The 23,450-nt window shown below is 36.5% G+C and overlaps 1 protein-coding gene across 8 annotated transcripts in view; it reads right to left on the bottom strand.

Annotated features, from left to right (window-relative positions):
• Positions 1 to 23,450, bottom strand: part of DGKH (diacylglycerol kinase eta) — a 157,720-nt gene that overhangs the window by 7,600 nt on the left and 126,670 nt on the right. For 7 of the 8 annotated variants that reach the window (XM_064408688.1, XM_064408690.1, XM_064408692.1 and 4 more), the window contains 12 exons: positions 21,840 to 21,957; positions 21,285 to 21,395; positions 21,034 to 21,130; positions 18,477 to 18,584; positions 15,640 to 15,753; positions 15,216 to 15,350; positions 13,952 to 14,118; positions 12,720 to 12,825; positions 11,817 to 11,909; positions 7,570 to 7,689; positions 7,069 to 7,177; positions 5,553 to 5,683 (listed from right to left, as the gene is read on the bottom strand). In XM_064408688.1, coding sequence (XP_064264758.1) covers positions 5,553 to 5,683; positions 7,069 to 7,177; positions 7,570 to 7,689; positions 11,817 to 11,909; positions 12,720 to 12,825; positions 13,952 to 14,118; positions 15,216 to 15,350; positions 15,640 to 15,753; positions 18,477 to 18,584; positions 21,034 to 21,130; positions 21,285 to 21,395; positions 21,840 to 21,957 — 1,409 coding nt within the window. The remainder of the gene's footprint in view (positions 1 to 5,552; positions 5,684 to 7,068; positions 7,178 to 7,569; positions 7,690 to 11,816; positions 11,910 to 12,719; positions 12,826 to 13,951; positions 14,119 to 15,215; positions 15,351 to 15,639; positions 15,754 to 18,476; positions 18,585 to 21,033; positions 21,131 to 21,284; positions 21,396 to 21,839; positions 21,958 to 23,450) is intronic. The other variant, XM_064408689.1, reaches the window with a different exon arrangement.

The following is a 23,450-nucleotide window of genomic DNA, read 5'->3' as shown; positions in this document are numbered from 1 at the left end:
GAAGGAAGTTTACTTTAAAAATGGGAAAAAGAAACCCCATTGATTATGACCTATCCATGCAACAGATGTCTAGAAATGTGCTCACTGCAATCAACAGTAACCAGGAAGTGTTAGCAAGAGTTTCTTTACAAAAAGACTGCTTAGAGCATACAATGAATCCCTCTCTGTCTGACAGACAAAAAATTACTTACCTGCAACAGTCACAACCCAGGGCACTTCAATATACCTCAAAACCATCTTTGGCTTGACTTATAAATACAAACACCTTTCACAATTTCTGGCAAAATAAAGAGAACAATCTCCCCCTCCTCTCTAACACAGCAACCAAATGCTTGGTAGAATGGGATGGGTTAGAACTTCTGTCCAGCAATGTCACTTGATATGAGGCCCTATGATATCTGCTTTAATCAACAAACACATATCCCTAGTTTCTCAAGGGAAAGTGGATGTAATGGCTACAGGCATGTAGGACAACTTCCCTTTAGAGAGCAATAGAAAGAGTAAGCCTTTGTTTTTCATTCGAAAAAGGTTACATCTCCTAGCATGGATGTTCCTGATTAGAGAGCTGGAAGAAAAATTCTCAGAAACATGATAGTCATATCCCAAAGGAAATGTAAAAAGCACAAGAGTAAATCTCCTTGTAGCCGCTAAATCATTTACATCAGCTGAAATGTTTCTATTATTGGTTTCCAGACCCGTCTCTGTATGCAACAACAGACAAGAATTTTTTGTAGCAAACTTCTTCCAGTATTAGTAATAGCTTTAGTAGCATCCTTTTTCAATTTTGGCTGGTCCAATGATCAGAGAAACAGAATGGGATGCCCAGCTGTGCTAACGATCTCCCATCACACTAATGAATTTTCAGCTCTGTCTGGTGGAAATCTGCTTCCCTTATCTGTAAAACTCAGCTATGAAAAAGTCTTTAAAATCCATGTTTTAGTGGTGTTGAGCAATCAGCAGAGTCAAACACTAGTTATTTGTAGAATAAACCTTACATAAATAGATTGTGGTTAAATAACTAAAAAAAAATTAGAAAAGTTTCACTGTTTTTCTGAAATACAAGTAATTTCATTTTAATTGGAAGATTTTTTCCATTACAGAGACATTAAAAAGAAGAGAATTAGGCAGCTCAAAATTTTTTTTCTCATCAAGAGTGGAAAATGAAACCATCTATATTATTCTCTATGTACGCTACACAAAGACTGTATCTACATTTTTACAGCCACAGAGACCTCAGAAAAATCTGTATTCTATATCACTCTAAAATGTTAGCATGCATTTAATTTTGGAAGAAAGAGGTGGTAAAATGGGCATGAATTAATTATTTCATTATAAAGGTAGCACAGCCAAGATTAAACTGATAGTTTAATCTTCACAGAGTCAAGACTGAATTCTGGTTATGTTGGAGAGAAAAAATATTTGGTTGTTTCTTCAGTTGAAAACTATAAATAGATAGTCATCCTTTACAGGACTTTGCCACAAAGGTGTCATTATTAAGGAGTTCAATTTGTTCATAAAAGTTCCCAAAGCAAGTGTTATTCATAAACTACCTGGAAAAAACCTCATGATTTTCCAAATCACATAAATTTATATTTTATTTTCACTAACAGTAATCTCAGTTATAAACAAATGTAGTACTAATTTTTAATTTAAGATCATTAATGTAGGTAGTAGTCAAATTCATCCTAAAATTACTGTAATATTTATAATTTTACATTTCTGTAATATTGTCCTTTTTATTTTGAATTTAATTCTCAAGTGAATCAAAAAAACCCACACATGACTACTGAAACTAATGAAATACCCTAGTTGCTATGTGGAAGAAATTCTGCATAAGGGAAAACCCATAAGGATACTTTCCAAACCACAACAAACCACACAATTTAAAGGTTAAGAACTTACAAAATCTTCAGAACAAATATATTTTCATGAGTAGAACTTCTGTTGGATTAGCAATATAGTGAGATGTTGCCAGAGTTCAAAATCAGAAGGAAGAAACATATTATGCTATACTTCCAAGGGGAAAAAAAACCCAGCCAAAAACTCAGAATTTTTATGCTTTTATAATACTTTTCAGTTTGGTGAAAACTAGAATTTATACAGTCATGACACTAGATGCTATTTGGTATCCCCAGTTTACTGCTCATGCAGAAAAGTTTGCTGAAATTTACTCAGACTAAAAGGATTTGCTACATCAGCATATCATGCATCATTCAAAGAATGAGAGCCTCAAAGACCTCTGTATATTTGTGCATGAGACATAATCTGTTCATATCTAATTGGTATATAGTTAACAAAAACTCAATTTGACTAAACTACAGGTTTGAAGAAGAAACTCTAGCTAGAGTCTGAAGAAAAAAAAATAGCTTTTCTTTTTTCCCAGATATGGCCTTAGAACCACAGCAACCCCTCTCCTCCTGCTCTCCCTAATCACTGTACCACCTCCTGGCCAAATGTACCACCACTAGCAAACAATTTATATAAGAACTCCTTAATAATAACACCTTCTAAATGTGAAATCTACCCTACTTGCATCCCCAGTGTAAAAGGTCATTTAGCATGTCTGAAATCTAACAAATCTTACAAAACTTTTTCCATAAAAGAACTTTTTCAAAACATGGTATTGTAAAACAGAGGGACGAAGTGTCACAGTCCTTGTCACAGATTTTACTTTGACTGGCACTGCTTATCAAGTTGATCTGTGGCATGGAAAGTCTTTCTCCAAGGAAACCAACGCTTTAGGAGCTTTAAGGAGACATCGTTCGCTCGTCCTACCAAATGTGTTGCAGTTCTGATTATGACTAAGCTGCCTGCATAGGAACATGGTTATCAGTGCTAAGAATGCCAATATTTATTTCAGAAAAATCAGTCTAGTTTTCAGTAAGTTTGCTTGTAAAATAAGGTTTAAAAAAAGTCACAACGATGCCTTCTTTCTACAGTTTCTCCAGAACAATACACAATTTACTGCCCAGCCATTCATCAAGCAAAAGAAAATCATATGAGTGTAAATTTCTAAGATCCCCCTAAATGAAATCAGGCATAAGAGGCTGGAGAAAGAACATTACTGCAAGGACTGGGTGGAAGGAGGTATTGTGGTTCTTCATTTGCTAGCTGCCACACAGAGCTCCTTGAGAATGGGATCCACAAGCTATGCAGATATACAGTTAGAGGTGCCCAATTCTTCTGTCAGCATATCAATCTGTTCCAGCGATGCGTGAAAAGAGTGTTTCATCAAATCCTTCTCCATACTGCTTTTTATCTCTACTTTTGACCACAGAAAGAAAGGTGGGCTCAGAGGATTCAATTAAAACAGGCAGCAATTTTTCCTGCTGCAGACATGAAAGGTAATAGAGGTAAATGTATTGCACATGAGTTAGGAGCGCATGAATCAACGGGGATCTCATTTAGCTTGTCAGGAAGCACAGGCCTTGCAGTGGAAGAGAGGCTGCAGACAGATTATAGCTTGCAAGAGCACTGAAGGCTCATCTGCACACCTCGATAGCCAAAGGGAGGAAATATCCACAGGGCAGCTTGTGACGTGTTCCTCATTTCCCAATACCACATGGCACATTTTGACACCAATTCAGGTCGCTAAAGAAAACTGCAGGCTGCCTGAGCCATCCTTAATTGACTCCCTGCAGAGACCCTACCCTGTAATCAGCAGGATGAGCACTAAACTCTGCTATTTAAGTTCAGTGCTGTTACACAGAATGCAAGCCATGCCTGGCCAAAAACCTGGCCTAGCTTATGAAGGGCACTGATTTGGAAGCTCTCAGCATCTGCTAATGAGCACATGGGGCGATTCTGGAGCGAGATTTTGGTTAGCTCAGGGCATGCCCTTGGCAACTTGTGTAGAGCAGCTCCTCATCCTACGTGTCACCAGGCAGCACTGCATAGAGGAGACAGTAGGCTCTCTGCAGGCCCTCCAAGACAAGCCTTTAGATATTTCATGGCACAGACCTTTGTGATGGGATTTTATATACACCAAACCAACATGAGCCCTAGCAACAGGGATAACGGGTTGATAATTGCCCTGCTGCAGATATTTACTTGGTTAAAGTGCCAGTCCACTGGGCATGCAGTCAAATTGGTACTCATGAGAAATAAGGCATGGCCAGAAGCCATGTCCAGTTTAACGTTGATCTTACCCACCATAATTTATTCCAACAAGTTGGACTTTTTAAATTTTCTTAACATTTTAGCAAACCTATGCATTATGTGATGCTGAGTTTCTGAACTGAACTGAACTGAATTTTAAGTTCATTCACAACAGGCACTTGCAACATCCATCACTGGAACACTATGGTGGATTGCTTGGACAGTCTTCTATTTCTAAAGTTTTCTAAGTTTTAAAGTTTTTTTTTTTTAAACTGTCCCTCCTTGTCAGAAACTATCCTGAAAGAAAGGAATTTAACTTCCATGGAAAGAAGCTCAGGCAATCTAATACCAAAGAGTAAAATAATACACAACAGCCAAACAGATTATCTCACAGCTATTTTCAGCAGCTGCTTTCTATTGCAAACAGTCACACAATGTAAGCACTACCTTATAACATCAGGATTTCACACAATATAAAAACTTTACATAAAATAACACATTTGTCTGAAAATATAGTCTCTACCTGGAGACTACTGCACTGTGGCTAGAACAATGACTTGCACTCTAAATGTAAATGTTTGCAATTTATACAATATCCTATTTCCTCCCTTATGCGCTAAAAGCAGTTGCAAAACCCATTACCAAGAACTCATTACTACCGAGTTCCTGGAAAAAGTCATTTAATGAATCCCCAAAGATATAACCACTATTACATGTAATGGATGCACTTAAGTCATTCCTGAAAAGGACCAGCAAGCTCAAATAACAGCCTCAAACTGCTGGATAACGTTTATCCCTGCAAAATTTATCTATCTGACCTCAGAGGAAAAAGGTTTTACAATTTTGAGTCAAAACAAAACACTCTTTTTAAAAAATCTATACAGCCAAAATCGAAGGTTGGTCACTGATGAGAAAAATTATTTTGACACACGAACACCAATGCCATGTAAGCCAAATACTGCAGTTTATTAAGCTGCTTATCTCTCTGACACCCACTATGTCCAATATATACACAATAAATCATGTGGAGCGGATCAGCCCCTGCAGGAGATAGATTCAAAATAATTACAACCACCATCAACTGATCCGTACTGATCATGTTTAATGGAAACAGTGAACTCTTGAAGAAAACATTGTATTACACAGATGCCAGTAAGATATCAAATGCTACTCCTATGCCTTCTGACATAAACTGCATCTACTGCATCATATCATTCTGCATAAGGTGGGGGAAAAAAATAAAGAAATTTTGGATAATACAGATATTCTCAGTTGTGAGTTCAAGTCAGCACTTCAGAAAGTCAGGCCCAAGGACAGCGCATATTAGTTTATTGCATATTTGCACAGTGTAAGCCAAGCTACAAGCAATGACAGGTGCAGGGAAAGAAGAAAAGTTGGTTGTTGTTTTGTCAAAGAAAATGGTCAATAGCAGAAAAGTAGCACAAAGGAAATACCTTAAGATCTCGCCTTTCCAGATGTAAAAGCTCAGAGCCTCGGATGTCATGGCTGATGAAGATTTCTTTGTACTCTCCCAAACTGAGCAGATCCAGCCAAGCAGCAACTTCATCTGTGCCCCATTTTTGAACTACCAAAGTTAAGAGCAAAACCCCCTTAATTTCTACATGCTCAAACGCATCACAAGCAAAGGTTAGGCCAAAGAGAGTGGAAAACAGAGTAGAATTGCCGTGCTAGCAAAGGGAAAGGTTAGAGGTGTCTTTTCCACAAAAACTGACAATTTCCTTTTTACATGCAGGTTACAGGTTAGCAGTTAACACAAGGAAGTATCTCAACAAAGTTGGGGTTCTTTGCTTTGCAGCCATGCTTTCAGCTTTACTCCAGTTTCTTCAGTAAAGCCTTTAAAACATCATGTCCCAACAAATTCACATTAAACCAGCTTAGGATCAGTGATGCAAAGTCTAATGTTGTTCTGCTTTATGCCATTAATTTATTAGTAGTCATCCAGGGAGAGGAGAAGCCTTCAAAAACTAATTAACATGTAAAATTAAAGTAGAGACTGTACCTCAAATATAGCAATGGCAGCAAGCAAGTCCAGTTTAAATTAACAGATTCTAGTATTCTTAATTAAGACAAAAAGTACTCTTTAAGCTACTGTGTTACACAGGCCATTAAAAGCTCTCTGTAAAACATTGTTCTCTAAGGTTAGTTGCCCACATTAGTCCCATTAAGACCACATATATTAAAAAAAATAGTTATGCTACTTATTGGTATAATTTTGCAAGTTCATTCAATGCTGATCGCTTCACTTTATAATGAAATCTGATGTCTAATCTGAAACTTAAATCTGATCAACAACTGCAAGATTTTGTAGATTGTGATCAACTGTTCATTGAAAGAATAAAGATATAGAAACAGTTTTAGGACCATCTAATCACTGATTACATCCTGGACATAATCTTAAGGACGTGAACTCACAAATAAAAATGGGAAGAGAGGAGGGTGGAGTTTGTTCTACTTCTAATTAAAAAATCAGTATTGACTATCATCATTTTTTGTTTGAGCTGTCTCACTTACTGAACCTATAACCCACCCAAAAATTAAGACTAACTGGTTAATTAAACCAGTGTGATAAAAGTTATTTCACATCTAAAACTAACCTGAAAAACGTGAATTGGAGCATCACAGGGAAACAATGTGTTTACCCATGGCTTGTATGGCTATGAGTAAATCAAATGTAACCACCAGCGAAGACACAGATCCTGTTGCATGATAAAACTTTTAAAGTATTTTCACAGTAGGTCTATGGTTCACTTGGGAGTATTGGGGTCCTATTGAATGCTTTCCAAATGCACTGAAAGAAATATTTATTCTAATGAAGGTGCCAGTTAGCTCAGGTGCTTTCCACTTTGACTTTAGTCTTAGGTAAATCATGTCACCTCTTACCAAAAAAATTCCATAAAATCATATTTACTGCAAATGTTATTACTTTTCTTGCAATTTCAAAACACATACCAGGCTGAGGGCTGGTCTTATGCTTCTGAATTTTTTCTTTTTTAAACTTTGGCACTATACGAAACACTGTACTTCTATTGTTTCTTTTAGCATAATCCAGAGGGGGATCCTGCATGAGAAAAGAGGCATAGTTACCTTTAATTAAGAGAAAACAACAGTTAAATTATATGCTTGTGATGGTAATTTAATCGCAAAAAGTAAGACCCAAATTTACTTCTGTAAAGAATAATGTTAGGATTTAACTCTATACATTTTTGTATTATTAAATATAAATTTTAAATATCTGTTTCATGTAGTTATTTATCAATCAAAACCTTTACACTCACAAAAGGGAATAAAACACCAAAAAAAAGCACTATCAAAGGCTGTTCACACCAGACAGAAATGATCCACCAACACCACTGAAAGTGCCACAAGAGATCAAGAAAAATTGTAATTTACTTTTCCCTATCAAAAGAAAATTAAGTTCAGTTAAAATCAGAATGTGTTACTCAAACTTACCTCATCATCATTTGGTTGAAAAACATAATAAAGCCAAGGAATCTCAGCAAGTTTTCTCAACTCTATTTCCACACTGTGCAAAGCATCAGACAACAGTTCTTCATGGGGAGCTTCTAACTGCTGTTTATAAACAGGCCAGAAAAATAGGACTTTTAGTTTCATGAGGTTTAAGTCTAGATATCTTGTTACCACACACAGAGAGATGACTACTTCATGGTGAGTGTCAACAAATAGTGAAGACAAATAATCATCCAAAGGTAGACTTTCCTTGAGAGATGTGTGAGACCACCCTCATACTACATTTATTACAGTCCCAATCACAAAGAGATGACGGAGACAGCTGAGACTTTTGGTGCAGACCAGTTGGGCATAGTTGTCAATCCTTGTCATCCTTCACTGCACATCCTTCACTGCTTTACAGAGCAAGAGTTATCTGATAACACCACTACAAGGACACATTAGAAATGGACACTACCTACAGAAGGAAGAGAAAATCTGATGAGAAGAATAAGCAGCTGAAAAATCTTTGTATGAAAAGTGGTGTACAAAAATTGAGTAGATGGTAATAAGCCTTCATTATTTTTTGCACAGGTGTTCAGATGGTTAATCACTCTCTCATGTTCACGTATGAAGAAATGGATCTTGCTGAAGATTTGCATTCCCAAAGGTCTTCCAGTGGTGATATGATACCTGCACTACCCATTCTAAATAGATGAGGTAGGGAGCAATAGGTACTGCTTCTGGCTAAGGGTGAAAAGAACTCCCAGGCAGGAGACAAAAACATCAGTAAAGGACATCAGTAAAGGCCAAAGGGACCTGACGATGCATGTGAATTTGGCTCTACTAAGACTTTGAGGACCCCACAGAGATGCCTGTTTCCTTTAAAACTCCAGTCTGTAAACTGTTTTGCAGCTGTTGTGTGAGGGAACCCATGTGGAAGAGATAAGGAAGGTAGGTGATCTCTTGAAAAGCTGTTTTGAGCTGTAATTGCTGAATCACCATTTTGAGGTAAAGAGTTGAATCCTAGACCAAGTTGCCTGGAATCATTAATAAAGCAATCTGAACATCTATTTCTCTCTTTAAAGTAAAAGTAATCCTAAAGTGGTGCAGAATATCCTTCTGAAAAGATCAAATTCTGGTGAATTACATCCTGGTGACTGCATTTTTTAAATGGAGTTATAAGAAAATCTTGGATCTCCAGTGCTGGAAAAATATTTTGACATTGCTGGAGTTTAGTGATAAATTACAAACCCCATTAATTTATCCTACCTAACAAAAAATGTCTTTGTTTCAGTAGTCTGCATATGTTCCCATCTTTCAAAGGAGAGACCATCTTTTGTAAGATCTTACTGTCTAATATAGTGATACTGGAAATATAAGCTCCCTTTGCTATCATGTTATTTTCTCTGATGAAGCTCAGAGAATTTGGTGTCCATAAGCAGATTTTGATCTGTCTTTTGACTTATCATTTTTTTGCCATTTAAACAGTTCAGTTAATTTGGAGCACAGGGAAAAAGCCACTTGTCTTTGAAGAAGTTACAACTTTTCTTGTGTTTTTATTTCTGAGAAATTACTCAAATCATCTATTTTCTATAAAAGAATGAAGCAAAGAATTCTGTCTTTCTCAACAAGTACTTATCTAATTGCTTGATTCTCAGAGGAAAACATTTTGCCTGGGGACAAAATAATGCTCATCTGATGGTGCTCCTGAAATAAATCCAAAATAATAATTCTGGTATAGAAAGAATTAGCAATTCAGGGAAAATTCTCTTCTCCTACAACATCTGGGAATGTCTTATTTCCAAGATAAAAATTCACACTATGAATGAAGAAATAAAAATAAAGGATTTTTCAATTCCTTCTCTATTTAAATTTTTTATATGAAAACATTTTATTTCATTGAGTTTAGATAATTTTATTCTGTTGAAATGAAACAGCCTGTCATGCATTTGAAAACTGTGCTTGGTTCCAGACTGGAAAAAATGGACATAGGGCCATATAGACAAAACACAGTATTTTTAATTTTTTCTAAACTATATTCCAGCCATAAGCATCTGAGAGATCCCACAAATCAGCTTCATTGTCCCATCTGCAGATGAGCAGGGACATCTACAAGAGCAGCCTGGTCTTGTAGATGTCCCTGCTCATGGCAGGTGAGTTGGAACTGGAAGATTGTTAAGGTCACATCCACGACAAATCATTCTGTGATCCTATGTTATTATCATTTCACTAAAGATTGTATTTTACCATTTGTTGTGATTTAACACTTCTACTGTAGTATGAATTTGTTAATCATAGTTCTTACAGGAGGTGGAAGGAATCACAGACTTGTTTTATGTTTATTTAGTTTTTTTCTCTTCCTCAGGAGCTGTAAGAGTAAAACTCAATAGCCAGTAAATGGCAGCCAAAGAAGCAGCTTAAAAAGTGTCCTAGTTTAGTCACTGGCTGGGGTTAAACCAAATAGTATAAGCACCATAGACATGAGTATACTGCTTTCAAGAGCTTTGACCACAGGTAAGAGGGATGTGGGAGAAGTGAAGACACCAAAAAATTAGAGGAAGATAGGAAAGAATGTCTGTCTTTGACAGAGAAGAAAGATCCTTAGAAGAACAGTTTATGATGGGAGTGCTGATGCATCATGCAACATCTTACACTTCATCTCTATTTTGACAGAATGAGGGACCAACATAGAGGCAACTACAGCATTTATAAAATACATAACAATAAGGTTAACCAGAGTGCCTTGTTACTGTGACTGAAATACTCAGCTAAGTGAGCACAATGTCAAATGAGCGTAATGAACACCTCTAGAATATTGTCTTGGTACATTCCAAACAGCCTTTTTACTAAAAAAAAGGGCCTGATGTAGCCTCATGAAGACATTTGCATAATCATAACGAGAAGCAGAAGTACAACATGTAAAAATTCAGAAACAGAAAAATGAATCAAATTAAGCTTTGGAGCCTGAACAAAGGCCCAGTTCAACAACACAATGAAATCACAACCTGCTGCAGAAAAGGTAATGTTTCAATGGGAAGGTTTCCATAATACATTATTTCCAAACTGTCTCGATAAATTTTACTAGTCCTAGTATGAAATAACCAACTTAAATGTCTTCTTCTAATTACTTTTGTAAAACAATTTAATTTTTTTAAGTCTCTATTTTAATTCCCCGCTGAATCTGAAATATATGGGATTAGCAATAGCAATTTGAAAAAAAATCAGCAGGTGTTTTTTCCCTTTTTCTTGGACAAACACATCTAATGAAATAACTTTCCTTTTGAAACACTGTAAAATAAAACATGTTAACCTAATCTCTGACTATTTCTATAACTTAAACAATTATTAGCCTTTAGACTATATTTACTTCTGGTTACTGTAAAACAGATTTATCACTTGTTTGTATAGTATGTGAACCTGCAGTAAGTATTATATCCTAACTCAGCTAAATGAAAATATTCCTATTAATATTCATTTTTAATTACAACACTTATATAAAAAAGCTAGTAATGAATCTGCTTTTGAATCTAAAGAAAATGCTCCCACTGAGCATCTTCTTAATGTAAAACTGGACCAGCATAGAAAACCTGACATCTTTCTTCTCTTCACAATGTCAATAGAGAAATTTTCTAATTATACATCCAGATACAATTTCTGAAAAATCTGTATCATTTTAGGCACAAACACTTGCCAAAGAAGATGCAAAGTCTTCGAGTACCTTTAGGGGTTTACTGCATACTTACCAGTTGAAGGTTATAAAATAACTCCTGACAGATATTAGAACCTGTGAGGGATATTTACTTGCCCAGATTAGGTCTGCAGAAGTTGACTGTATGAGTCTAAACATCTCTCACCCTAGGCTCCCCTTAAACTCTGAAGATGGTCACATAAGAGTTCTCCAGAAATTCTTTTAAATGCTGTATCTCCAGAAGATAAATCATCGTTTTCTAACATACGCCTCCAAGACGGCTGATTGTGAATCAGCTTCCCAAGGATTCCTATTTCTCTCCACTGACTTTTAACAAGCAATGACTTAGCTATCTGAAGTGAGGCAAGATGGATTCCAGCCTAAGAGAAGATTTCAAAACTTATTCTGATCCAACCAAAAATGCAATGTAATCATCTATCAACCTTGCAGAGGTTCTTGCAGTGTGTCCTCATTTTGGCACCAATTTACAAACATCAGCAAAGAAGAAATCACAGATGATCTGAATGAAGGAATAAAACCATGTGCTTTGTGACCTTACCAAAGGAACTCTTCCTACTAGCAGAGATTCTGTTTCATTGTGTAAGGCCTTCACATTGACAGCTATCTCCATGGCAGTGTTTCTGGTAAGGCTCTAGGGAATAAGAAGCATAAACATTCTTTGAAGTGATGCAAGTCAGACTGAGAATAAGTACTTTCACCTTACAGGACAGATCTTAAGTGCTTTCTCCTAGGAGAAATATACATCAGTTTAGCTCTAAACTCACAACCTGTTCAGCACAGAGAACAGAAACCAAAAATATAGTATCTATTTGCTGTCTTTTCCTCAATTTTATTTAGTATGACATTAATACAATCCTGAAGATCATCAGGTGGTCAGCCACTATATCGATCCATGTATGACAAACGCCAGCAGAAAAGTTGTGAATTTCATTTAACAATTACTATTGACTTCAGTTTTTCATTATCCTCAGCAGAAGCAAGCCATAAGTCAAAAAGCAAAGGTCAACTAACATATTTACCCTGTGTCAATTTAGGTTAGGTGTGGACAGCCTCTACCTAATTAATCAGTTCTGGGTCCAATCCCAGAAAACACCCAGATTATCCAGTGTGAAGAGAGAAACCAGGAAACTCATTCCCCTCTGCCTTCTCTGTATAGCACTTCGATAGCAATTAAGCATGAAAATTTCTGTGAAAGCATCCACAGAAAATGACCTTTACGTAGTAACAGCTCTGGTTCAGCCTCTGTCATGCCTCCACCCTCTCTGAGGCTATGCCTGCACAGTACCAGGTGGGGAGGACAGTGGGGAATGCAGAAACTGCATCTTCTGCCTTCTCATCCAACTTGTTTTCAAACAGGGACAGGGGACAATACAGTCCCCATGCCACAAACTTGTGCACCAGATGTTATAGCTTATTTATATAAATCTCAGTTCTTCTTTACCTCAGGAAACCTTGGGTTGGCTTTATTTAATGCATGTGAACATGCATTAACAGCATGAGCAAGCTCCTGCTCCAAGAGGCCATGTACTTTTGCTGCTTCACAGATCCTACAAACACATTTAAAAAAGGAGAATAATGTTTCTTAATTTCTTTGAATAATAATTCTTGAGTACACAACTTATCAGATGAGAAAATACACAAGAACATGTTTCACAAAATACTTGGAAAATTATAGTCCTTTATAACAAAAAACTGAAAGGTAAGTATTTCTTCAAGCAATATAGCACCTCATAGAAATTATATCCATCACACAGATTAGTTATGATGCTACAAAATACTGAGATACATTTATTTGTCTTAGAACATTAATGCTATACAAAATGGACCAAAAAATGTTGGTCCTATTAATTCAAGTAAACTACAGAGGAAAACTCTAGCACATTACAATAACTTACTTGAAATTATCTTAAAAACCCTTACACATATTTCACAAGGCATATCCTTCAGATGTGACATGAAAATTGGCTGCAGTCATTTGACATTATGGGAGATCCAATTGCAGCTACAACCTCCAAACCATCTCTAGAACAGTAATGTTTTTAAGATGTCTTGGCTAAACTTCACCTTGAGTAATTGATAAACTAAATTATTTGTCTATGACTGCAGTATAAGGAGAGTATGTAGCCCTTCTTTTCTTATATTACTGGGGATTTTGGTGCTAAAGATAATTAGTTGTTATGATAAAATGAATAGAAGTTTTATAAAATGTTCTGATTAAAAAAAAAGTTTTTATTTATCTCCGCCTATATGAATGACTGAAATATCCATCCTGCTGACTTCTAGAGCTGACTTCTAAAGGTTTTTTTCCAGTAATTCCCAATTATATTTTTGCTGTCATAAAAAGAGAAGCTTTAATTTTTGCAAAGAAGCTTTACAGCTTTCCATTTGAGTTGCTACTTCAGAAAGTTGGTTTTTACAAGAAAAAAATGAAAAGCAACACAAAATCACATAAATTAAATTTTTAAAAATACATAGGAAAAGCACACAAAAAGAAGTTGAGCCTTAAAAATCTAAATTTTTAAATTAGAAAAAACCAACTGATATAGTGACAACAAAACTTTAATCAAAAACCAGGAAAAATGTACATTTCTAAGTCTCTGTATGTATGAATTTGCATTAATAATTCAGTCTTGGTGTCTAGGCTGCCAATCCAACTTATTAATTTTACTGTACCTGGTAATAAGTTCTTCTGCAGCTTGTGAGCACAACTGGATCTGTGCAACTTCTTCATCTGAAGCCAACTCAACAGCTTGCTGAGGGTACAAGGGGGATCGAATGACAGGTTTGCAGGAGTCATACTTCTGTTTGTCCTCCCAAGACTTCAGGGTGTTTTCAAAGGCCTAATCAAAATGAATTATACATTCAATTGACAGCACTTGGGAGTATTCTTACTCATTGAAAACTTTAATTTTACATTTTACATAAATTTAAATTATATATTATTTTAGTTAAAGCTGACTTAACGAATAAACAGGTGCTTGACTTAATTTTATATAAATAATGCTACCTGATTAAATAATAATTTTACACCTAACATTTTTAAAACTTAGTCTAGCAAGTAAGCCACTTCTGAAAGCTTGTTCTCTGTCTCCTCCTCATAGTCTTCAAAATGTGTCTTCCAAACCAATAAGAACACAAAGACAGTAATAATGGTTGGACTCAATGACCTCAGAGGTATTTTTCAACCTAAATAATTATGGAATTTTGTGATTCTCTAACACAAGCACCTTTTGTGTGGATAGCAAGACAGAAATTCAAATATTATTCTGATATGGAATTCAAATATTAAAAATGGTGGAGAAAAAACCAAATTTACTAAAATAGAGTTCAAATTCCATCTGAACTCCACCCTAAATTCAGGATCCAGCTAGTGAATGGAGAACTGAGGGGCAGTTGTACTTTTCACACAATAATCCTAGATAAGCATGAACTCTCCAGTGGTTTTGTGACTAGGTTGTACTCGTGTCTCTTCTGTCTGAGACTGGATCATGAGGGAGAGGGAGGACTGGTAGGACAGAGAGAGAGAAATCTGTGGAAAGCTATTCTGGAAAATGGACAGTATAGAACTTTGCTATTTACGCAAGTGTGCTACAATTTCCAGTATATGACTGATATAACACACCTAGAGAAAAAGAAAGAAGCAGTAGAAAGGGAGGGAGGGAGGAATAGATAAAATGTTGACCATTCTTACTATATATTAATAAGAATATAGGATTAGCACTAATGAAACAAATAAAAGTTAACAAAACTTTGCCACTTATACAAAAAATTAATTCTCTATCCGGCTCATTATAGAAATTATATCACTGTAACTAACTGTATGAATTATGTAAATAGTTATAAAATATTTTTATAAGTACTGTTTTGTTCACGTTATAACTGAAACAAATTATTACAGAAACTAATGTTAGCAATGGTAGCTCTTTCTGCAACATACTCTGTCTCGTGTTAGCATCTGAGCTCTGTTTTTATGTATGATCTTAATAACTCCCGGGGGCTGGATCCATGCCTCTCCATCGACTTGCACTGGAACCCCTTCATCACCAAGTATGGTGATCTTTACTGACCGACACTGGAAAAGAACAAACATGTTATTTTACAGGGCAATAAATACTGCTGAGACTGACAGGCCACCTGTAATCTGTTGATTACGAGGAGCTGTGGCTTCTCTCCAGAGCTGTCTCAGGAATTAAGCTCTCCTATACTTCATTCATCATTGAGGACAATTTGTTACCCGCTAAAAGCAAAACAATGTCAGTGCTTTATTAATGTATAGGGTGGTGGTCGTCAAGAGTCCCACTACTTGTCAGAATCCCAAACTGTTGCCAACCATCCTGCATGCTTGCAAGTAAGCAACAAACCTGAGCTATCCTGTGGTGCTGCAGTTTGATGACTCTGGACACTGCCATCTGCATGCTTCCAAATACAGCAACAACCTCCAAGATTTTATCGTCAAAAGATGGAGCTCCAAATATCTGTGAGGAAAAGAAAGTATTCCACTTTTGATTGCAAATCCAGTGCTTAGATTGCTATGAAACACAGATTCATTTACAGATTTGTTTTCATCATTTAAATGCTCTAAATTCTTTACTGTAGAATAACTATACTGTTTCTCCAAAGTCATAGGAGTAAGATACCACAGACAACAGGCAAATGTCATTTAAAACAGCAATGCTGATACCATTTGAAATATCTGGATGACAAGGCATATCCTTATATAGGAAAGATGGCATGTTTCAGAACACAGATTAAAAATGTTTTTCAAGGCAAGATGAAAAGCCAATTAAAATCTCTTCTTGGGCAATGTACTCAATATCTAAGAGGTTCTTGAAGGTAGGAGAAGGTAAGAGAAATGAATGCTTCCCTTTTCTTCTCAGAAGTGCTTATCTTTATATTCTGAATTCTCTGGAAATGAACATCCAAGTCCATGCACTGCTTTGTTTAACAGAGCTTTGATACTGAAGACAATCTTGTTTGTGCTAATTATCCACGGTAAACAAGAAAACCACTTCTGTATGGAACAGATGTCTCCTGTGCAGCTGAGGTACTAAATTTCCACAGGCTCTCACAAAGCCACCTGCTGTGCTGCCAGGGAATGCAGCCTCAGGGCAGATCTCGGGCTGGACTTCAGCTGGGTCTCCCAGGTCCTACCAGGTCACTTGGAGCTTGGCCATTTCATCTTGATATGCAATAGGGAGCAATGAGAGAGAAAATCCAGCAGGAGGAATCACTCCAGTAAGAGTTTAATGGGTAGGGAGATCACCCCTCTGAGCAGTACTTGGGCTCTCTCAGTTGGCACCTTAGGCAGAGTAAGCTGTATCAGTAACACCTGAGAGCAGACTGGAGAAAATCATAGTTTCTCTATTTGATTTTTTTTCCAGTTTCCATGGATGTTTTTCCATTTTTCACATACAAACATCTTGAAAAGAACCAAGATGGTGATTCTGCTGTTCCATGATAAAAAGTGTGGAGAGTTCCTGATCCAGTAACTGACATTTACAGGGCTTGTTCTGGCATGTGCTAAGAAAAAGTAGTTGTAAAATTTCATTTTGTGTTGCCATTTCAGTAAAAGGACAGGAAAAACTCAACCAAGTCTTCTGCTGTGTCTCTCCACCAGTAATACCTGTACTGAAAACCAATCTCTTTCTAATCCTTTTTTTTTTTTCTTTTAAAGGCAAACCAATCTCTGTGGATCATCATTCTAATTGACTCCTGTCCAGAGAAGCAGAACCAGCAGCACTTGAGACCACCACCACCACCACCACCACCACCACCTCTTGATGAAGAGTCATTCAAGACTGCACTAAAGCAGTGAATTATGCTCCTAACTTTGGCCAGAACAAACATGTCACTCAGCTGGCACATCTGCTCACTAGAAGACTAATAATATCAGTAAAACTGCTCCAGGACGCACACATTTGCTGTATACCAGTATGAAAGCTGGGGCAAATCTTCTCTCTCACTGAAGCAGTCCAGGGAGAAAAAAAACCCTCCTGAACAGGGGCTGAGCAGATGTCAGAGCAGCTTTAAAGTTCTGACTATGAACATGGACTATATATAAAAGCTTTAGATATCCATTGCCAAATATAAACAGAATTTCCATCCTCTGACATATACCAAAAATAAGAAAAGGACACTAAAACATGTCTAAATTTCTTTTTTCACTTTTACATATATGTATATATACACACACATATATAAAACTTATATATATACATATGCAAATATATATGTATTTTATAATATAAACATGCAATTATATATAATAGATGATATATTAAATTGCATATGTTGTATATAGGTACGTTTGTATGTATGCATTAAAAAATGAAAGGATAAAAACTCACAAGAAACATAAAACTTTTTGGCAAAAGAGTCCTGGATTGTCTACATCAAAATCACAAGCCAGTTTGCAAGTACAGTTTTAGGTGATTCAGACATCACACACTAAATCAGGACATGCAGATTAGGATAATCTGCTAGTAATTACAGTTGGTGAGCTATGAGTGAAGTGGGTAGGGGCAGTAACACTGTTCCAGGTTGTAAGGCATGTAGGAATCCATGTAGTGAAATGTTTCTTAGGAGTTGAAAGAAAGAAGGGGAAAAAGGTACCTTAAAGTATTTTAAAGGTTCATTTAAAATAATATTCAAAAACCAGCTTACTACCCCCACTAAATTATAAGTCACTAAATGCATCAGTCTTCACTTTCTGAATCACCATCCCCCACAGCAAAGCTGTTTGAAGAACAGGAGGAAAATTAAGGTAAGATCTTTTGACTGATTATCCTGTCTACCTTGCTGCTTGTCAGACTATAGCAAACAGAAGAATCTAGGTTTTGAGAAACCTTATTTACAGGTATCTGTAAAACAATATAGAGAGAAATTACTAGTGCCTCTGTCTATAAAATTAATTTCTAGAAATACTCATAGAGCCATTTAAAAAACAAAATTATTATGCTTTATTATGAACATTTTGCTGGAATGGACATGAGAGAACACAATGGACAGTAAAAAATCATGGAACATATTTTCAATTAAAAAACCAGCAAGACAATACAGTTTGAACTGAAACTCCTCCTCAAACAAGAGTTGTTATCCAAACTATATGCTACTACTATTAAAATCAAGTGAGAAGAGCAGTTCATTATATTTCTTGCTGGTTTTGCCCAGAAGTTTAAGTCTCTTTAATGCTACTTACATCATCTTCTTTGGTTCCACCCCAGAAATTAGTCCCACCGGCATAGCTGGGAATGTTTAGCACAGCTATGCCCTGCAGGCTTGGAAGGGGGATGTACTGTCCATCACACTGTAAGGGATAAAAGTTCCTTCAGTACATAAGTAATATAATAAAAGTAATCAGTAAACAGTAATTTTTAGCACATGAAGCTTCAACAGAGCTGGCAGGGGAGGACAGTCATTAAGAGGTCTGGTACAAGACTACTCCTTCCATGCAATGAAGAACCTCTAAAACAAACCCCTTCTTTCCAATCTTAGCACTGACTTTTGCAGAGGCGAAAAATATGTAGATCTACATGCTGAAGTATCTACAGCAGTGGTTTCCATGAGTCTTGAAAGAAACATTTTCACATCCCTTGTTATGAAATTTCTCATGCACTTTGACCATAGTCTGTCCATCAAAGATTAAAAATCTTTTTGCAGTAAGAAAACCAATCTCCCTGAATGCACACAGTAAGATTGCCAAGGACATTACAAAAAAAATTCATTTATACATTTGGAAACTAGTTTTCCATCCTATACCAGCATTCCCAAAATTGCAATTGCGACTTTTTATTTAGTGAAATCTATTTAAGCCAGGGGCAGGGGGGTGGGTGTCAAGAATATCCAAGAATATTTCTGGCATAGCCACAAACATGTGGTTAGCTGTAAGTGTTTGCATGTATTGTTGATTTCCTGTAAAAATAACTTCATTCTCCTCCCAAAAGTGCAAAGACAAATCTAGGACTGACCCCACAGGTGCCACCCTGGCTGTAGATGTTGATTTTGCAGGTAAGAGGTCACTCTTATTTCTGACCATCCAGTCTTTCCTTCTTACTGCTTTATCTCCCAAAACACATAAGCAACTCCATGTCCTGCTCAACACGATCATGTGCATCAATCTCACTTTTGGCCAAGAGTAAGTTTACAGACATCAGTGAAATCACTCTTGACTTACAGCAGTACAACTGCCTGCAAGGGGAAGCCCAGTGATCCTAAACCATTCCACTGGGAGTCAAAAGTGCAGTCCTGCAGCAGTGCCACAGGCATGGAATTGAAGCAAGTTATACCCAGGTGTCACTTTATGGACCATGAAGTTGCCGGTCAAGCTGCCTTTAATGAAGATTTCTAGATGACTGCACATTACCAGTCCACAGAAGGATCTTAAAATTATACAAATGAAAATCTACAGAAATAAGGACAAAATCTGTAGCATCTTTAGCAAGAGGGGAAAGAGATTAAAATTATTTCCAGAATGTGCTTAGTGCTCTCTTTTTGTGATTTAATCTTAGCAACAAGACAGAATGTAACGTTTTAATCAAGATGTGTCAGTATCCAGAATATGGTGTGATATTAATAGATGCTGCACAGCCATTTGTATTGCAGTAAAAGTCTGCCTCTAGTGCCTGAATATGCAGGCATTATATATCCAATAATACACAAGACAACAGTAAATGTGAAATTCTGACTTGCTGACTTACTTACAGGAATATTAAAAAAAATATGGAAAGGTCAGCAGTATTATTGAATCTTATTTGAATCCAGTTCAAAAGATTCTTAAATTGGAATTCTATCTGCAGTATACATAACGTTCTCTCCTGGCATTATATTTGCTAACTACTGCATAATTCCTTGATAATTACTCAATCCTTAGCTAACAGCAATCTGCCACTACCAGACAAAATCCTTCTAAATCCCAGAGTGAGAAAGAGTTCCAGTAACCTAAAATTATTCTTTCAACTTAAAAAGTTACCCTCATATAAATATCATAAACTTCCATATGAAATAGTTAGCATGAAACAAAAAGAGAAATTATATATGTTCTCTGTCAAAATCCACCTTAGATATTCTTTGGGTGAATAGAACAGTAACCATCCTGTAGTCTTTTTATGCATTTGGGAATCATTTATATCTCCTTTAAGTTTCCAGTACCATGTGGAAGACTTAGATTTTATGTTAGAACTTAAAAGCCAAATAAGAACTATGTTAGACATGGAATTTGGTGTTGCTTTGATAATATCTTCCTTTTTTATGTGAATATTAGAGAAAGTCTGTACTGCTGTAGCTGGGCTTCTTGCGATGCATATTCAGAATCTTCTCCCTTTTGTCAGAAATTTTTTACTATTTACATGCTCTTCCTACATGTGTAGCTTCCATATACTTTAAATTGAACCTGAAGGATTAAAACTCCTTATCTCTTTTCTTCAATTTATTTTATGGTTATTTTTCTGGTTGCCATTAAAACCTGGTCTGTCTTTTGATACAGTAAACATTAAGAAATATATCCTACCTCCACACTTTATTCTCTTTTTGCAATCCAGTAATTACAAGAAACATAATACTGGGTATTTTGTGATCTTAAAGTACTGACATTTTACTCAAAAACATGAGTTGGAGGACCAACTTTTACATAGCACATCTTTACACAGTGCCTTTGAGGTCAGCTTGGGTTAATGTAAGAACAATAACAGGTTTCAAAAATAAGCACCAATTCTTCACTACACATTGTGCCAGCAACTCTCTCCATAAATAAAATTTACCTCAAGTTGAACTTTTTGTTCTAAGTTCTTGTAAGTTCTCTGCAATAGCTCTTTTGTGCCAAGAACTCCATACCACATCATGTTTTTCGTCCGACTTCTGAAAGCAGGCAAAACAAGATTCACATATTGACGTACACACATTATTATGTCTTGTATTTGTAGAAAAAAATTAAGAAATTCATATAAAGAGGTAAGGAAAACAAAAGAATGGAAACATCCTGGCTCTGTTACTGGCAGAGTAATTATATTACCTGCATTTTTCAGGGTGCTCTTCTCGCTTGTTATTAAATTCTAGTGAAATTTTTGCATCTAATCCAATTCCAAAGTAGTTGTTCATGACACATTTTTCTGAATATCCCTCCCTGTTAGAGGAAAAGAGAAAATCAGGTGGACATTTGTACAGAACCTGGACATGCAAACATCTTTACCAAAACTGTGATTGGTCACAGCACATGAACTGGTCACAGAATATGAACTAAGATACTTCAAGAGATCTTTCCTCTGAATCTTCCTAAGTAAACTGGTTTGGGCTGAAAAACCCAGCTCTGAAAGATTACTGTCCTCCTCCAGCTGAGCAAGGGATAAATGAGCAAATGTCTCCCCTTACTTTCAGCTGCTGCAAAAAAAATTTGCACTGCTCACAACTAACCCAATACAATCCAGTTTGTTTTCAGACATTGAGGTCTACTGCCAAATGATGGCAAACAAGAACTTCATAATGCAAAAAAATAACAGACTACAAAAATGTGAGAAGGATGTCCTTAGGGAAAGCAAAATAGTACATTTAGAAAAAAAATATTTCTTACAAGGAATCTGGATCCGGGTCAATAAACGGCGTAGCACCAAATGGATCGATGTTTGCTAGCAACATTTTGCTAATAATTGAACTTCCTGCAATGGAAGCAGCTAGACCAGCCCTTAAACCTGATTAAAAAAAAGAAAAAGAAAAAAAAAAAAAACAACAAAACAAAACAGAAAGAAAAATAATAAAAAATGGATTTGATAAATAGACAAACATATAATATAAGCCACATACTGAGAAACAAAATTCATTAAATCTGTACAGGGAAAGATTATGATTCTATCTCAATTTTTACCACAACTAGTTATCTTATCAGGTCTCTGGTTCTCTTAAGCAGCTATGCTGCATTGTGGTGGCTCTCTCAGGTACCACCATGGAGAAAGAAAAAAACAAAGAAAATGTAGGGTTTCAGGCCAACACTCACTGGCTGGTACAGTAACCAGATGGGTGACCTAACATCCAAAAGACTGCTAGAGCTTTTCATTCAGTTCAATCTTCATCTCCTAACTGTCCATGATTTTTCTTTTGTCCTATCCTTTTGAAGCATACATAAGGAATATTCTTACCATTTTTACAACTGGCAGAGACATAGTTTAACTTAATTTTTTAAAAGATCACAGCCTCAACATGCCTGCTTTGAATAATATCAATTTCACTCTACAAAATACTCTGTAATGCATGTAAACAAAGCAAAATACTAACAGCTTTCACTTAAATTTGCCTAAAGATAAAAACATAAGTTTGGTTCCACTGTGTTTTAGCTATACTAATAAAGTTAAAACAGTTTTACTAGTGCTCTATAGTATTAATTCCATTTGGAGCAGACCAGACAGTTTTTCATCTATCAATTGAATTTAGGTAAGAACAGATTTTTTTTCCAACTGTTTTACAGAGCAGCTTTGTGTGGTTTCAGTTACGCACTTCCAGAGAGATATCCACAGACAGTTCTTACTCAGAGGGTTGAACTTTACAGAGCTTTGTCCCTCAGCCTCTTCATCCTAATCCATTGATTAGGAATAAATGATAGAAGGATTTGGGTGGATGAAAAATTGGATGTGACCTGGTAATGTGAGCTTGTGGCCCAGAAAGCCAGATGTGTCCTGAGCTGCATCCAAAGCAGCGTAGCCAGCAGGGTGAGAGAGGGAATTCTGTCTCTCTGCTCTGCTCTGCTGAGGCCCCACTTGCAGTGCTGCATCCAGCTCTGGGCTCCCCAGCATAAGAAGGATGTGGACCTGCTGGAACGAGTCCACAGAGGGCCCTAAAGATGATCAGAGGGCTGGAGCACCTGTCCTGTGAAGACAGGCTGAGAGAGCTGGGGATGTTCAGCCTGGAGAGGAGAAAGCTCCAGGGAGAATTTATTGTGCCCTTTCAAAATATAGAGCAGATTTATAAGAAAGATTGAGAGACTTTTCAACAGGGCCTGCAGCGACAGAAGAAATGGCAGTGATTTTAAACTCAAATTGGGTAGGTTTAGGTTGGACAAAAGGAGGAAAATCTTTGGGATGAGGGTAGTGAGACATAGTAAGAGGTTGCCCAGAGAAGCTGTACAAGCCACACCACTGAAAGTGTCCAAGGTCAGGCTGAAAGCTTTTCTGAGCAGCCTGATCTAGTGAAA

This window comes from Passer domesticus, chromosome 2 (genome assembly GCF_036417665.1).
Source record: "Passer domesticus isolate bPasDom1 chromosome 2, bPasDom1.hap1, whole genome shotgun sequence".
NCBI classification, from domain to species: Eukaryota; Metazoa; Chordata; class Aves; order Passeriformes; family Passeridae; genus Passer; species Passer domesticus.
The sequence above is the reverse complement of the archived record's forward strand: the minus strand, read 5'-3'. Positions and strand labels throughout refer to the sequence as shown.